The sequence below is a fragment of the Coccidioides posadasii genome, chromosome 4 (assembly GCF_018416015.2).
Source record: "Coccidioides posadasii str. Silveira chromosome 4, complete sequence".
In the NCBI taxonomy this organism is placed as follows: Eukaryota; Fungi; Ascomycota; class Eurotiomycetes; order Onygenales; family Onygenaceae; genus Coccidioides; species Coccidioides posadasii.
In genome coordinates this window covers 1958801-1975102 of record NC_089410.1, presented here as the reverse complement: position 1 = coordinate 1975102, position 16302 = coordinate 1958801, and the positions used below count along the sequence as shown (strand labels likewise).

Below are 16302 nucleotides of genomic sequence, written 5' to 3'. Positions count from 1 at the left end.
CAGAAAACGGCCACTTGTCGTTCGCAGTCATCATGCGTGGAACCATTTATCGGAAGCGAGACTTCGGCGGATCATTGAATATAGCTCGAATTCCAAAGAAGAGAGCGGGGGTGTCGCAAAAGAATATGAGGAAGTTTTGGGTAGAAAATCTTTGGCCTTTTAGCCGCGGGGAGAGCAAATGTCTCATTATCCCTGCGAACGATGCTGGAAGCTTCATTTCAATATTTCTAGATTAGAGAGCCACCAGAACCGGGTTTAGCTTTGAGTGAAGAACGGTTCCCTTAGAAGATTGGCATTCTTTTGAAATGGACCCCCTCGCATCTGGTGGCCTTGTGATCAAAATCTCCAGCGGTTTCGCATGCGCAATGCAACCGAACCGGTGCAGGCCCAAAAGTCTTTCATCATACCAAATGGGGTGCGTGAAGCATGGTATGAGCTGCATGTCAGAGAAGAGAGGGGGGAAGAATCGCATGGTACGCAGGGCTTGTATGTACCTGTTTCCAAATTGGCGCGAATTGAATCAATTGATGGGGTGTTTGCTTCTCATCTGAGCGCTATGAATAGACAAACGCACCCCTGCATATGCGGTGTCAGTTTTTTTCTTCTTCATCCATTATCTTAGGGCAGATCAATAGGAGCTTTGTACTCCGGACGGAGAAGCTTCTTAAATATCCGAGAATTCGGGAGGTTGTACGGACTACTCCACAGCCGCATATGTGTGGGAAGGAGAGAGGAAAATGTCAAACCCAGCTCCCAGCAGCGATCATTCCTCGGGTCAAGCGGGGAGACGATGTTTCCAGATCTGTCGGTACGGGACACGGGGTCTGGGATATGGCCTTTGCCAGGGTGAGTTTCAAACATCCCCATGTGGGTACAGGGCGGACCGGATTTGGACGCCAGGAGTGGCAAACGGGGCGTGAACCATCGCCTGCAGGAGTCGAGTTGCTGCAACGGTGCAACCCCATGACTGCTTCGCCCATTCCCTCGTCTGTTTTGGCATTGACGGTCGATGCTCAGGCCGCGATAGCTGGCAAGACTCTCTGGGTATCGCTCTTGGCGGGGAGGGACCTCAAACGGAGCATGTCTCCGCACTCATGGCGGCATGGTACTTGGCTGTTTCTGGACGAGCAACGGTCTGGTGACGTCGTCCTGGATGAACTCGGTGAGACCACATTGTCTGATCGTCTGCATGAAGTGAAAGGCGAGGTTGAGGAGCAAGGATGGAGAGAGAGAGAGAGAGAGAGAAGGCGAGCGAGAGAGACGTCCAGTGCTACCCCTCCTTCCCCCAATTTTTCCCTATAGTTCTCTCCTTCCCTTCTTGGGGTTGTTTAGGCAGTGTGATTAGTCATCATGATGCACGCACAAACAAACTTGGAAAGCGCATGCTTGTGGCGCCGCTAGTCCGGATCGGGTCCGCTGAGCAACCGAAAATGGCCAGGCACGCAGCCAATCAGCACGCGCGAACTCTTCGCTTAGGCGGAAGCTAAACTTAATCGGGCGCTGCAGATATTCCAATCAGAAAGCGCACCGTTGGGATCGAGCAGCCGCTAAGCCGGTTCGGGAAGGGTACCTGACGGCGCTAGTTCTGGATTGGGTAAGGTTTGGCTGTGCTGGCAGCGTCACAAAACACCACCCGTACGGCAGATGCACCCGGGATAATTACGCTAGGGTAGGAGGAGGAGTGACCTGGTGTGTCTTACACTCTGCAGTGTAAAGGAATGTACCACGTCTGACGGCAGGGTCTGGAAGGATACCGAAACAGGCCTAGCGGGGTATTTGGACGGTCCCCTGGGCGGTGTTTGGCTTGACCTCATCCGGGCTTGGCTGGGCTGTTTCGCCGTGACGCTCAGTCTCGCTGCAGCGTTGCTCTCTCTGTCTCTGTCTCTGTCTCTCTCTCTCTCTCTCTCTCTGTGTGTCTGTCTCTCTCCCTTCGCTCTCTTTCTTCTCTTTCTCAACCATCTTTTTTCTCTTTGGTCTCAGGCACTCTTTATTCTTTTTCCCCCACACCCTCCTTTTCCCCTCTCTGCCACATCACCTTCTTACTCTCCTTTCACATTCATTTTCATCCTCTTTTTATTTTTTATTTTTTCTTTCTTGGTTCCCCCTCTCCTTTTCAACAAGAATTATCTCTCTTATCAGGATTGTCCGTTCACTCCTTCACGGCTTCCACTCCACACTCCTTCGTGATACCAGATACGCTTTTCCTTTCCTAGCTGTCCATCCCATTCTTTTTCTTGGCCCTCAGTCCATCACTCTTCGTGGCAATCGACGACGACATTCTTTGGATAACCCCCCCGACTGACTGACCACCAAACCTCGCCTTACCGGCTTGATACTGTTCCCTGTCGCTGCCTTGGTCCAGCGACTCCTGTCGTTTCTTGATTCTTTTCTTCTTCTGGACCTTTCGCCCCGTCATCCACCCTGGTCCTGGGATGCTCCAGCGTTGATTCATCCGGGAATACGCCACTTTCCAAACGTCCCTACGTTTTGAACTGCGGTTGAAGCGTCGCAAGACCACCATCATCTTCCGCACATCCCACCGGCTCTCGACGCCTACGTTCGTTTCAAACCCTTATTGTTACCCCCGTCCGCTCTCTTCAGCAAAACAAGAAACCATCCTCGAGCTTGATGCCTCGAGTTTCTACGATCTGACGATTCATCGCTGCTTGTCGACTGGCTCGCGACCAAATACATTCTTTTCTTTTCTTTTCTCAAGTGCCCTCATCGACTGACCACACAAACATACACACACACAACCCCCCCTACCCGAACCTCCTTTCCCGTATCCTCTAGCGATCACCTTAGATCTTCACTGAGGAGACTAAGATACTCGACCAGCATGTCACTGAAGCAGGAGTCTCAGAGCATATCTGCTCCTTCGGGCGCCCCTGCACCGCCCGTTGCTCCCGCGATGGCTAATGCGCCGACGAATTCCGGTGCTTCAGGCCCTGCTACCTCTGTCCAACAACAACAACAACAGCAGCAGCAACAACGTCCTTCACGACGTCCTCCGCGAAAAAGCACGCTCACTCAGCAGCAAAAGAACCATAAGCGTCAACGTGCCACTCAAGACCAGCTTGTGACTTTGGAGATGGAATTCAACAAGAACCCCACGCCAACTGCCGCAGTGCGCGAGAGAATCGCGGAGGAGATCAACATGACTGAACGCTCGGTTCAGATCTGGTTCCAGAATCGGTACGTGTTGGAAGGATTGGGTTTTTAGCATCTGATCTTTGTGAGGAGTACTTGGCTAACCCCTAAAACTTTCTCTCACAGACGAGCCAAGATCAAGATGATTGCGAAAAGAGGAATTGAGACCGGCGAAGATTGTGATTCCGTGCCTGAATCGATGCGCCAGTACTTGGCCTTGCATTGGGACCCTTCCAAATCCCGTAATTTGTTCAATCGGGGCTATGGTTCTGGTGACCCGATGCTTAATGCACCGACCTCGTCCAGCAAAATCGGTATGTTCCCGTTTTATCCCGCGGACAGCTGTTGGTCACCGTCAGTTCTAACCAACTCTTTCCTGTCGCCAGTGATATCCCACTTCTCCTGTCGCTCCCTGAGAGTTGGAACGTGGAGACGTGTTGGCCAAAACACGATGGACTTGGTCATCTTTTATTCACCGGACAAGTCTTGTATGACATACTATATCAACAATGACTCTGCAGGATACAAGATCGAGTATCCGTTTTCATATATCAAGAATATCGCCTTGGAACCTGCGGAACCCGGTCCAACCGGTGATGCTACCCCTCCAAAGTTTGGTGGAATTGTCATCGAACTAAATCGTCCTCCAAATTTCTACATGGATTCGTCCAACTCCGGTGGCTTCTATCAGTGTGGTGACTTCACAGAAGATCAGCAGGCCACCAAATCTCTTGTTCACCATCTTGGAGGCGGCCACCCAAAGGTCCTCAGCGTTCAATTGGCGAAGCTAGTATCCTTGGAATCCTTTCAGAATCGTCATATCCACTATGGCTTTACCGGTTTCGCGTCGGCTCCAGTGTCTCCGCACATCATCCATCGCCCAGCTTCACAGCCAAACCAAATGGCCCGTCGCCAGTCTGCGATCTACCAGGAAAATCATTTTGGTATGGGGCTACATCCACCGCGTGGCCATAAACGCCAGCGCAGTCGTTCCGTGCCCGTTCCAGTTGATTTCTCCGCGATGCAAACACCCATGCCATCCTTCCACGTTCAGAACCCGTCGACGCAGTTCCAACCCAATCCGAATATCTTTGCTCCTGTACCCCAGACGCATATCCCGGTGAATGGGGTTGCAGGTGCGTTACAGGTTGACACTTCTGCTGGCTACAATCTCGATTTCCACAATTATCCCATGTCTGCAGCGACGGCTTCTCCTCCAGAATTCGCAAGCCCATCTCTTTTTGCGACCACGGCTCCCCCCGACCAGCCACAGACGACTCACTTGGGCGCGCCATACAATGTCCCGTTCTTGTCACCTTCGTCGATGGTCGACCATGGCAATGTCATTGCACACTCGGCATCTCCACTGTCTCATGTTAGTCAGGCCGAACCTAGCATAGCAGACCAGTCACCACCACTTACCACTACGCAACGTAGTTCTCCCGCTGAAATGTTTCCCGTTTCAAATGACCCAGCATCTTCGCTGCCTGACGACGGTCTCCTCCTGAGCGAGATGTATTCCAAGCAGAACTTAAATGTCTCGATGCCCTCACCCCCAATGGATGATACCACTTTCGCCTTAACATTGCAAGGCCTCCATGATCAAGGAGCTTCAGATAATGGCGTTGATTTCCATGGCATGCTTTCCTTCGACACAGTGGATCCAATGTCGCTGGGTGCCGATTCTTAATACTTGGTTCTTTTAGAAGAGCAACCATCGAATCGCAACAGCATCTCTTGGTTTTGGGTCACCTTTTTTAATATATAATTGATCAAATATCCCACATGAATTTGGAGCGTGAACAGCTGTCGACCCGCGGAACATATCTTAGGAATATACCGGACGAGAACGTCGCTGGAAATGCGTGAATTAGCCTGTTACCTACATGCATATCATCTGCATTATCTTCTTTAACCATGCGACATTTTTATCACCACGATTCGCTCATCACAGCCAAGTCTGTTTTAAAATCCTCAAAAAATTGAAAAAGCACTGTGAATCTACGGCATTCCGTCTTGCACTTGAACCGGGAAATTCTTACTGGAGAACATACCGCCAAAAAGCCCCCTACTCATGCCTTTACATCCTTGCCTACGGCTGGGCCTGTAGACGCTATATTCTTTGAATTCCGCTCAATTCTTGAAATTGAAATATCCACTTATTTTCCCTGGCCTTTTTTGTTTTTCTTATTTGAAGCGTGAAGTTCTTTTTTCTTTTCTTTTCCTTTTTTTTTTTTTTTTTTCTGTTACGTTTTTTTATTTTAGTTTCTATTCCTATCCATCAGAATGGCTTTTCATTTTATTATGATCTATCGATTTTTTATTCATCATACCATTCCTGCTATTTTACGCGTGTATTTTCGAGGGAACTTCGGATGGGATTGGGGTTTGAGGTTGATTCGCTTCTCCATTGCCTTTATCTTTTCTCTCTCCAACCCCCCCTTTTTTCCCCCTTCTCTTCTTTTATATATTCCTATTTTATTCATTTCTTTCCATTCGTCCAGACAACGTTTTGTCAGAGACCTCTTAATTGCTCTACTCCACTTTTTTTGCCCCTTCATAAAGCTTCCCCTATCCCAACTATCAGTGGGTGATTTTGTTCATTGCTCTCTAGCAGCCAGCTTTCCCAGCTTGGAGGCTCTGAGTATGCGGCCTAATATCTCGGACGATGCCACGGCCTTTGGCGGATTCTCTGCTCCCGAAAGCACCGTCTGTCTCTGGTGCAACCCTTGCCGAAGTTGCGAGCGAGCGAAAACGGGCTACCAGAGGAATTAAGGACGTAATTGACTTTTGGATGTTTACGAATGGGGAGACTTCTTTGAGAGAGTGGGAGGTGCTTGCTTCTTTTTCTTTTTCTGATGACTGGGGATGAAATTGATTCATAGTTTGTGCCCTATTTTTTCCTCTGTCATTCTGCTTTCCTATTTGTTATTTTTTTTTTTCTCTGGGAGCGGAATTGATCCTCTTTTTTTGTATCTTATAGCGGGACCTATGTATACCTATCAATGAGTATCTTATTCTTACGCCAATGAACTGGAGTGAACAAACCCTCACAACGCCAACCCTATTTTGCCGTCATCGCAATATTTAAGAAAGGAAAACCTCCAGGAAACCACCTGTCACAAGGGCAATCACTGGCCAAAATATCATCCGTCATCTCTTGGCTCACATCAGTCCGCTCCCTCCCATCCCTTCGGCACCGAAGGTTTCACACCTCTTCTCCTCAGATACGCTTCCAACCTTGCCTCTAACTTAGCCAGCACACCACGATAATCCACCCCTTGCCTACCCCGCCCCTCACCCTTCCCCCCCTCCGTCACCCCATCACGAACCCAAACACTCCACGCACCCATCAAGCTCGCCATTAACACATCTGTGCCCAAGCGATCTCCCACCACAGCGATCTCCGCAGGCGACTCAACGACGTTGCGTGCCATGAGATATTTCAGGACGGCGGGGAACGAAAATGGTTTCTTCAGCGGTGTCTTGTGGCCACCGGGGTGGTGTTGGAGGGGTGGGGAGCGGAAGACGGGGATGCGCAGGTCGTGAAGGTGGGATTCGAGCGTGGTGGCTTCGGCGGCGTAGATGGGTTGGTCTGGGTTGCTGCCGGAGGTGTTGGAGACGATGAGGATGCCGTGCGGGTTATGGGTGAGATTGAAGGGGGAGGATGGGTCGGTACGCAGTGCATGTAGCTTGGAGAGGTAGCTAGGGGGGATAGAGAGGGTGTTGGGGGGTGTGAAGGTGTTGTCTTTGTCGAGGACGAGGGCACGGATGGTCGGGGGCGGGCGCCGGTGGGTTGCGGTAGAGGAGGGCGGGAGGAGGTGCGGGCCTAGGTCGTGTGGGAGGTCGAGGAGGGTTGGGATGGTGTAGTTTGGGAGCAGGTAGGAGGGCTGGCGGAGGAGCGTGGAGATGGTGAGATTGAAGGCTGGGATGTTGCTGTTGAGCGGGCGCATGGTGAAGCTGGTCGACAAGCCGCAGATTTTGAGGAGATTGGGGTAGAGTGCTTTGGAATACGATCAATTGGTAGTAGAATCACATCTCTATGCCCTGTGGGAGCGGAGCCATGCCAGTGACGGGCAGAGAGCTGTTGCGCATAGTTTGTTTTGTCTTCATCATCATCATCATCATCATCTTGGTGACTTTTGGATCTGATGTTGGCCCGTGCGCCACTCTCCAACCTTCAGCGAAAAGACTCGCTGCGTGTCGGCTTCAGCATCATTTTGCGCATTCACCCACTCACTCACACGCCTCACAAATAGCTGCTTGGAAGTTCCTTTTCCTTTCTGCCTGAGCTGTCTTCTGTTTCCCCCCCACCCCCAAATTCGAATAATCACCACCCACCATGGGCAAGCTAACCAGCACAATCGGCATTCCAATCAAGCTTCTCAACGAAGCCCAGGTGAGTCGGCTTTGCCACCCGCCTTGATCTACACATGCTGCCCCCGGAGTGGCACCATGCCGCATGCTAGCCATAATGCATATGCTGACTCGTGTGCACTGCTCCCAGGGCCATGTCGTCACCCTCGAAATCACATCCGGCCAGGTCTACAGAGGAAAGCTCCTAGAAGGTGCGCAATACATCCCGCTCTACTTCCCGCGACATATCTCTCCTAATTCGCAATCCCACGCACTTATACTTGGAGGGAGCACACTGGATAGTAATGGGAACAACGCTAACAGTTTTTGTTTTTCGCGACGCTTAGCCGAAGATAACATGAACGTCCAACTGAAAGATATTACCGTCACGGCGCGCGACGGTCGTGTTTCGCATCTCGACCAAGTCTACATTCGTGGAAGCCATGTCAGATTCTTTATTGTTCCAGATATGTTGCGGTATGTCTGATCCTTTGCGCTTCTGACGTGTGCCATGGCGCGTCTTTTTTTTTTTTGGGGGGGGGGGGGGGGGGGGATTTTTGGGTTTTTTCGCTAGATGGGTATGTTCGATACTAACGGGTGCCGTTTTCTATATAGAAACGCACCGATGTTCCGAACAAGAGGTCAGCGCGGAAGAGGTGTTGGTTTGGCTCGAGGCAGAGCGACGGTCAACAGAGCCCGTGGTCAGCGACGAGGTTAGGTGTGATGTGATGTGAAAGACTCACGAAGATACCGGAGACAGCATGTAGAAATGGCCACGGTGCTGAAACATGCCTGCCTGTCCTTCACGGACATATCCACCGTGGCGGTTGTGCGTTTATCAGCCTACTTTTGGGGCTCCTTGATAGATAACGGCTGGCGATGAGGCGTGGGAGGTTTAATTCTACATGGGCGACGCTGAAACCCTTTTTCTTTTTCTCATGAGATAATTGATTGCCTGTTCTAACGCTTGGGACGAAACGAGAAGATTGATTTTTCAACTGCCGCGGTCTGTGTTAATGACTAGCCCTCCAGTTACTTCATCGGAAGGTGGGCCATATATATTATTGGGATCCTACCAAACCCAGCTTCAAGTAACATAAAATCCAATGCACTTGATGTGAATGGCTATTTACAGTTCAAGGCTCTCAGCTCCCCGCGTAGCGTAGTAGGTGCCCTTGCACGATACCCAAGACAAGTAACAGTTTGTATTCAATCACTTTGCATTTTAACTGCTTGTACGGAATAGATCAAAAGAGTCAGGGAGCAGCAGTGAAGTTAGTCTGACCCCATTGATATGGTATAAAAGACTGAACGCTTTCCTCTCGTTGGGTTCTTCGACTTCCGCCCCGCGTTTCTTGGTTCCTTTATTCCACTCCGCTCCACCCTCATCGCACCTCGATCATCATGTCTTTAACGGCCTCCGGGGCTACAGCACAGACTCAGAAGAATGCCAATAGAATATCAAATCCTCAGCGACTCCTGGTGCTGACACCACATGCGCATTCCCAGACCACCATCCCACCCTTTCTGCAAAGCTTGACCGGGAATCCGGTTCCTCCGCCAGGAGTACAAAATGATCCCCCGCCAAACGAAGAAACCAGCCAAGGTATATCCTAACGCCCTTCACTTCTTATTACAGTAGAAAGAAAAAGACTCTCAAGAGCTAATCTAACCGCGTTCAGGACCGGGACATCAATCAACCGCAGCGTTCGCCGGCTACACCACCCACCCACCATTGCCCCTAAACACCAAATACTACTCAGCCGATATCCCAATATGGGTAGACGAAATTCCTATCCCAGCAGTCTCTTCTCCCGCCTCATTACACTCCCAGACATCCCAAGCAGAACAAGAAAATAACACGCCATCCACCTGGTCCGCCACCTTCCTCGCTCCGCCAGCCGCCGAAGTCCGCGCCGCCATTGGCGCGATACTTATCTTGCTCCAAAAGCCGGTCAGCGTGAGTTCGGCGGTACCGAGCGGGGAAGCGACGGTGGAAAGAGAGCGAGTGCGTGAGGGTATAGCTGCGTTGAAGACTGTGGTCAAAGCTGTGGCGGATGTAAAGAGGAAGATTGAGGAGGAGAGAGGGGATAGCGGGATAGGTGACGTGCCGGGGCTGGTGATCTTGGTTGGAAGCGAGGATAAAAGGCGGAGTAAGCAATTGGGAGAGAATTTTGAAGATGCCTGTCTAGGTGGTGGGGGGGACGGAGGGCTGAGAGAGATGGCGGAGTATGGAGTGAGATGGTGGGATGAGGAGCTGACTGGGATGGGAATATATGATTTTGAAGTTGTGGGCTGGGATCCTGCTGGGGCTGAGACCGAGGGAGAGAAGAGAAGGAATGAATTTGGAGGTATGTTTTTCTACATTAATTCCTCCTTTTGAAGCCCTTCTTTTTCCGTCTCTAACGAGTATACGATAGAGCTTGAAGGGATGCCGAGGATACGGGAGGTCCTCGAGGCCAATGAATGGGCTATGGCTTCCAGCATCGGGGATGATCTGGATTCTGCTTCTGGTTTCCTGGAGGATCTGGATGACGACAGGCTAGACTTAGAAATTGGCGAACTCGAGCGGGAAATGGTTGGGCTGCGGATGGCAATTGAGAACGGCGGAGGTGACGGTGCCGACTTGGAAGGGGAAGATTTTGTTGAAGACGATCTGAAGGTCGAACAAATGGAGGGATTAATGCTCAGAGTACAAGCCATCAAAGGTGAGTATTCCTCCATTTCGCCCAAGTATTCGACTGATCCCTGTTTTTTCAGATATGGGAGCTGATCTCCCCGACTCGGAACGGAGGAAATTTGCAGCCAAAGCAATCAGGGATATCATGAAAGACTTATGATCAATGTCCGAACATTTCACGAGAACATTAGGTTGCATGTTATTTCCTCCACCTTTATCCGTACACTCCTAACAATCCATACCAACAGACATCCTTGTGCTCCGATACCGTTTTGATCGATGCACACCATGTACCCATGTCTCCCAAATGTCTTTGCAGTAACCCAATGAAAAATCACTTTCTATCGTACAAACTGCTGCGTCCGATGCAGAATTCCGGAGAATCGCATACGTATGCATCGTCTCAGGTGGCTTTTTTTGCCGCGGCTTTCATAACCTTTCGTCTTTGAGCCATCATATGCGTGTACAAGATGTACGAGCCTATATTTGAATCAGAAACCCTATGCTCCGCAACGAGATCCAACGTCATGTTTGGTCTTCCTTACCTGGGACATAAACTAACAAAATAGCCTTAAACACCCACGGCAGTAACGCATGCACCATGATCGCCGGCTCCAAGGCAAGATACATCAACACGCACTCGCTCGAAATCCCGATCGGATACAGCACAAAGAAGGTATTATACCTAGATCAACCAAAACATCAAATCAGTATCGTTACCCAAGCACTCAAGTACGCGGAAGGAAAAAAGAGGAGGGGGGAAAAGCAAGAAACTAACCTCAACCAACTAAGCCATCCAGGCACTCCATTGCCCGAAATCTGCAGCATAAAGAACCCGTATCTCACACATTCTGTCACTCCCCAAGCTCCCAAACACCCGACGAACCCCCAATCTCCCAACTTCCCTCCCCCTCCTCTACCCCCACCGAGGATTCCCATTTCCCTCCCCACCCTCTCCTCCGCAAACATCCACATCACTCCCCAAACCACCACAATCCTGCTCGCAACCTGCATCAGCGTCGTAGTCACCGGTGCCCGCACGATGCCCACCAGCGAATGCACAATCTCCAGCAGCGCAAGCGACTGCGTCACCCGCAGCAGCGGGAAGAGCGCATTGTAGGTGGCTGCCACATGGCCGGTGGGGATAAGCAGAGCTAAGAGAAGAAACAGACGAAGAGTGATGACGCTCCAGAGGGCGAAGGATGCCGTGTTGTACAGGAGGAGGTAGGCCCGTGAGGTGGTGAAGACAGTTTTCGCGGGAACGGACGAGGCGGGAGCTTTGGCAGACATTTCGTTCTTAATTTTTCGTTTTGGTGGCACAGATTAAGTTTTCCGGGGGATGCCTTCGCCTCCTCTCCTTGCACCTTGTTCGAATCCAGAAGCTGGACGGCGATTGAGTCTATATTCGCGTTCGCGTGTGCGTGTGTGTGCGTTCGTTGCGTCTTCATGAAACCGTGAACCTTACTCCGTGCCTGAGCTCCGTTTTCAGTCACGTGATAGCTCCCGCTGTTGAGCCGGGCGACGTCATTCCTCGAGCTAAGGTCAAGGCTTCAGCACAGCAACAGCCAGCTCTCGCAATAAACTACCTGTTGGGTGTAGGAAATAATAGCATATAGAGAGGAATTTCCATTTCAATGAACGACTATATAAAGGCAATGTACAGTACATAATCAACATATTCCATGCAGCCCACGATCATTCATTACTCCGTGCCTCTGCTCCTCATATTAGTTATACGAATAAACGTGGTATCATCGAAAATTAACACTTCAACACAAAAGCACATTGCAAAAAGAGGGTATATCAATTTGAGTCGGCCCATTCCTGAGGTAGAATGACGTCCGAAAGGAAGACATTTTTCGACTCCTTGCCTGTCAGTATTTACTGTTTTAAACTGGGGCTCTGGTCCCAGGAATCGTGTGAGGGCCGTTGAGCGTAGCTTCACCAGCAGCGGTGGAGAGTGACGGATAGGTGGTTAGAGGCTGAGGCGCGGGAGCAGAAGGTTCTGTAGTAGCAGGTTCTGCAGCAGCACGCTCTGCTGCCTCTTGCTCACGAGTCTTGACGACAATCTGATGCGGTTTGCGTGTGATCGGAGCAAGTGTCGGTAAGCTGCTGCTCTCGGACGCACTACCGATTCCAAAGACAGGTGACTCCCATCTTTCTCCCTTCTCGGCGAGCTCTCTGTATTCAGTGGCTTTGGTGGAGATGCCTCCGGGTAGTTCAATTCCCTTGAAGATAGAATCGTGCTGGGTGAAGGCCATGTTGACTTTGGTCTCGCTCTTCGGTTTAGCCTCCGCCTTCTTCCGTGCCTCCTCCTTTCTTTCTGCCATTTTCTTCCGTGTTGCTGCAAGATAGTGTGCGTACATGCTACGTTTGTCTTCGGGATCACTTCGAGCGGCCTCTCGGGTACGTTGAGCCTCGTTGTAGATTTCATATGCGAAAGCATCCCCCTTCGTGAATGAGTCGCGAATTTGCTTTTCTACCGCCTTCTGGATGGCTGGACGCATGACCTTGAACAGAAGGGGCCTAAACATAGTGAAGAGAAGCTTGTGTTTGGATTTCTTCAGTTTCACATCAAAGTTTTTGATTGTGACATCGACGATTTCAGGTTTGATGAAATGTTGCCTATCCTCTGCTTGGGAGGTTGATCCAACGATTTTAAAACTGAAACCTTCACCGCCTAGGTAGATATTCATGATACCGACATCCGAAATTCTTGGAAATCCCTTCTTCTTCCGTACGTAATAACTCACATCTATGGAAATGTATCAGTTACGGCCAACGCAAAGTGAAATAGGAAGACGCACCCTTCAAGTCAGTTTGGACTCCTGTGGCGGAGATCATCACTTTGTTGTCGTGCTTGTTGGTGATTTTCTTGCGTCCCCAACGCCAGTAGTTATCGCTACCAAACTCGAGCACATTGGGCATCAGGTTATCGGTTTCGACGGCAAGGTTTTCCACGATCTAGGAGTCAGTTAGTAAAAGATCCCGATGACCTCAAAGCTTGTCATCTTACTTACCAAATCTATCATCGGATCAGACACTTCAATGCGTGGGATAGGAATGTAATGAAGGTTTTCAAAGATCCCTGGGACCACCACATTGGCAAAGTCTTTAAGCAGATGTTTCTTGAAGACAACCCTTCCCTGCATATCAGTTCCAAGATTCGTCCAAAGCCGCTGCAGAGATTGAGCAAAATCTCTGTTAAGAGGATCCTGATCAAATTGTTCGCCGATAAACTTGACCTCGCCCACAAGGCGATTGCTGTCGTCTCGATAACGGTCTCGGAGCAGGTAGTGACCCTCATCATAAAGTCTCTTCCACTCTTCGTTCGACTCTTCCTGCAAGACGAATCCTTGCTCCTGGAGACAGCGGCTAAGTGATATATTAGCAACGCCTTCTACTTGCCATTCAAACTTTAACGACTTACCGAGTAAATAAATTCACGGATTTGAACCACTCTCTCAGTCGAGGATCACTGTCGGCATCTTTATAGATCTTATTAACAGCCTCGAACACGTCATCAAGAGATGTGGAGTTGGCAGAGCGCTCGAGGAGTGTCTGCTAAGCAATCAGCAAAACAAAATATCCAGCCGACCTAATTTCTTTTCTTTTCTTTCTTTTTTTTTTTTTTTTTTTTTGGGAGGGGGGGGAAGCATACTCTAAGCTTGGTTTCCAATTTCTGGAGATCGGACTCTTCCCTTGCACCCTTCAACGTTCCTGCTCCCTGCTTGGATAAGGATTTGGTGTGGCCGGTATATGTTTCTGCTACTGACAGCAGAGTTTCAATGGCATGTTGGTCTATATTGAAGCCCTCCGTTAGCAACGACTCCTTTTTTCCTAATGGACGGTACGAGAGCATACAATCAGAGTGTCCCTGGATCTCCACAATCATCTTCTTCACTCGCCACACGGTTTGCTCTCGACGCTCTTTCGGCATCTTTGAAGCGAGGAATTCTTTAGTGCGTTCAGTAGCCTCGCGCCTACGGGATTTGGCCTCTTCAGTTACAGCACCATCGACTGTTCCGTTCTGCTCAGCAGGCCCTGCTTCTTTAGCCGCTCCTTTGCGGGCCTCCTTGTCCTTTTGAGTCTTCGTTTTCATTCGGGCTTTGATGCCCTCCTTGGACATATCGGGCTTTTCATGCCACACACCCTCAGGAGCTGGTTGGTCGATTTGAGCAAGCCTATCCTCGGAAGGCCTCACGACGTTTGCGGCCTTTTGGGCCGTGTCACCAGCTATATCACGGAGGAGGAGAGTGGCATCGCTAACTGCCAAGAGGTATTAGTCCATTGCGATTGAAAAGTGAGGTTACATATTACTGACGGAGCTTTCTGAATTCGCCATTGGTCACCAAAAGCGTCCCCAAGGTTTTCAAACCCTCGGCGACTTGCTGACCGTGTTGTTTGGCACCCTCTCTGTCTACTGGCTTCTCTGGAGTTTCCACTTGAGGGCGCTGGAAGTTCTCGGCATCCCAAATGAACTCCTGCAAAAGGTTCCCTTCATTTTTAACTAGGACGAGATTCTTGGCGCTATTGATAACATTGCGAACGTCCTGTACGACCACGCGACCTTCCTCGGAGAGTTTGGTTGACGGTGAAGTAAAAGGTTTAGATTGTAGCACACTGTTTAATGCAATATCAATCTGTTTGTTCTAGTTATCCTTTGTTAGTATGTCGTCCCAAGTGGAGGCTCGATTGGCTACTTACTGATGGCACTTTTCCTCTTTTGAACGCCGAATATATGCCATAGACTTGCAATTTGCGGTTAATATCCTATCCTAGCAGTTAGAATGGAATTGGAGTGATTTAAGATGTTAGGAAGTGTCACCCTTTCCCTCTGTTCGGGGTCTAAAGGCTTATTGACAACGTTGGTTTTCGGCATTTTGAAAAACGTCTCTCAGCAATAGCTTCGATACGTAAGGAATAGTATTAGACTTGAAGAATTAAAAGCATATGTCAATTGATATCCGGACTTGGGTGGCAAGAAGAGCTGTCCAAGGGATTGAATAGACGCGATCCAGGCAAATTAGGGAAGGGATAAATTCCGTATGTATACAAAATAAGCAATAACTAGTCAAGTAGGATAGAGAGGTTCACGAGGTGGAAGAGGATCGGCATTTGTAGGTAGCGCCGGGGGTATATCCTCAGTAGAAGGACAAAAGGAAAACAAGAAGGCAGCACGATCGACTAATGTCTATAAGAACCCCCGGAAGGAGATGGGTAGCACTTGACGTCATGGAGTTCGCATTCCGTCTCCCTCTTCACTTTCTGGCAGAGAAAAAGCTATTTGGCAGGAAGGATATCTGATGGCAGGAAATGGAAATCATCTTTGCTACTGATGATGATTAGCATGTAGCCGGTGTCCAAGGACTTCTACTTGGATGAGGAAATCCGGGTTCTTCCATCCTCCTCAGGCAGTCTCGCACGGCCCTGTGGCACCACCAAGGCGCTGATCATTGTTGCTGATCGGCCAGTTGGTGAAGGTCAGTCGCATCGACGAGCAGGATTGCTCGCGTCACTGCAAAGCCTGCGTTGCAGGTCAGGGAGCTGAGTCGTCGGCTACGTCATGACCCCAGAGCCAGGGAAGTCAATCAGAAAGCAAACGAGCAGCCTCGAGAGCTGAACAAGCCATGATTGGCACCTGTGCTGCCAACAATTTGCATTAACTTTTGCTGCCTCCACACTGAAAGTCTCGACCACTGAGTTTGAAGTTAATTGGCCCGGATTTCCCATGAGGAACATGTGGCTTGCTTCCCGCTGATGGCAGCTTCAACGTTCCAGGGTCTCCCCATACTCCTCCCAAAGACTAAAGTCTGACAAGGCGCACGGCTCCGGACGGGAGGCAAGGCTTGCGCATTCGTTGAGAATTGATCTCGCCCGGCGACTGGCGGACGAAGCGCAACCGGCAGCCTAACCCCAAACTGGCAATATTGGTAAATCCATATCACGTGATATCGTGACTTCGGCGCCGCACTTTTGGACGCGTCTTGCGAGGGGCAAAACAATTGGAAATTTGACATATTTCCGTTGTCTTGTTTTCTTTCGGATATAGACTTTTATAGGCGGCTATCAAAGTGCGACGATCAGAGTTTATCTGAAGTGCCTGGCCGGCTCAT

General features: G+C 49.9%; 8 protein-coding genes across 8 annotated transcripts; 4 read left to right on the top strand and 4 right to left on the bottom strand.

The window, feature by feature from the left end:
* Positions 1 to 358: 358 nt before the first annotated feature.
* D8B26_007482 (uncharacterized protein) lies at positions 359 to 1302 on the top strand (the record flags this gene model as incomplete). The annotated part of the gene is made up of 2 exons (XM_066125551.1): positions 359 to 486; positions 636 to 1302. 2 exons carry the CDS (start codon positions 359 to 361, stop codon positions 1300 to 1302), a joined length of 795 nt encoding a protein of 264 aa, XP_065981635.1.
* A 580-nt stretch (positions 1303 to 1882) lies between these two features.
* On the bottom strand, positions 1883 to 2620 carry D8B26_008428 (uncharacterized protein). The gene has a single exon (XM_066125871.1). The coding sequence runs from the start codon at positions 2522 to 2524 to the stop codon at positions 2210 to 2212; it is 315 nt and encodes a 104-aa protein (XP_065981634.1). The 5' UTR covers positions 2525 to 2620; the 3' UTR covers positions 1883 to 2209.
* A 219-nt stretch (positions 2621 to 2839) lies between these two features.
* On the top strand, positions 2840 to 4840 carry D8B26_007481 (uncharacterized protein; the record flags this gene model as incomplete). Its single annotated transcript, XM_003067009.2, has 3 exons — positions 2840 to 3195; positions 3277 to 3464; positions 3537 to 4840. 3 exons carry the CDS (start codon positions 2840 to 2842, stop codon positions 4838 to 4840), a joined length of 1848 nt encoding a protein of 615 aa, XP_003067055.2.
* A 647-nt stretch (positions 4841 to 5487) lies between these two features.
* Positions 5488 to 7243, bottom strand: D8B26_007480 (uncharacterized protein). The gene has a single exon (XM_066125550.1). It carries the CDS (start codon positions 7101 to 7103, stop codon positions 6321 to 6323), a length of 783 nt encoding a protein of 260 aa, XP_065981633.1. The 5' UTR covers positions 7104 to 7243; the 3' UTR covers positions 5488 to 6320.
* Positions 7244 to 7378: 135 nt separating this feature from the next.
* SMD3 (small nuclear ribonucleoprotein Sm D3) lies at positions 7379 to 8603 on the top strand. The gene is made up of 4 exons (XM_003067007.2): positions 7379 to 7549; positions 7658 to 7718; positions 7854 to 7983; positions 8122 to 8603. The coding sequence occupies exons 1-4, from the start codon at positions 7493 to 7495 to the stop codon at positions 8222 to 8224; spliced, it is 351 nt and encodes a 116-aa protein (XP_003067053.1). The 5' UTR covers positions 7379 to 7492; the 3' UTR covers positions 8225 to 8603.
* Positions 8604 to 8843: 240 nt separating this feature from the next.
* Positions 8844 to 10346, top strand: D8B26_007478 (uncharacterized protein; the record flags this gene model as incomplete). The annotated part of the gene is made up of 4 exons (XM_003067006.2): positions 8844 to 9112; positions 9189 to 9857; positions 9927 to 10214; positions 10267 to 10346. Exons 1-4 carry the CDS (start codon positions 8911 to 8913, stop codon positions 10344 to 10346), a joined length of 1239 nt encoding a protein of 412 aa, XP_003067052.2. The 5' UTR covers positions 8844 to 8910.
* A 243-nt stretch (positions 10347 to 10589) lies between these two features.
* Positions 10590 to 11618, bottom strand: D8B26_007477 (uncharacterized protein; the record flags this gene model as incomplete). The annotated part of the gene is made up of 3 exons (XM_003067005.2): positions 10965 to 11618; positions 10732 to 10871; positions 10590 to 10666 (listed from the first exon to the last, which is right to left on the bottom strand). Exons 1-3 carry the CDS (start codon positions 11474 to 11476, stop codon positions 10590 to 10592), a joined length of 729 nt encoding a protein of 242 aa, XP_003067051.2. The 5' UTR covers positions 11477 to 11618.
* A 179-nt stretch (positions 11619 to 11797) lies between these two features.
* On the bottom strand, positions 11798 to 15633 carry D8B26_007476 (uncharacterized protein). The gene is made up of 9 exons (XM_003067004.2): positions 15015 to 15633; positions 14894 to 14959; positions 14511 to 14838; positions 14051 to 14455; positions 13848 to 13987; positions 13617 to 13747; positions 13207 to 13561; positions 12994 to 13150; positions 11798 to 12941 (listed from the first exon to the last, which is right to left on the bottom strand). Exons 1-9 carry the CDS (start codon positions 15066 to 15068, stop codon positions 12076 to 12078), a joined length of 2502 nt encoding a protein of 833 aa, XP_003067050.1. The 5' UTR covers positions 15069 to 15633; the 3' UTR covers positions 11798 to 12075.
* Positions 15634 to 16302: the final 669 nt, after the last annotated feature.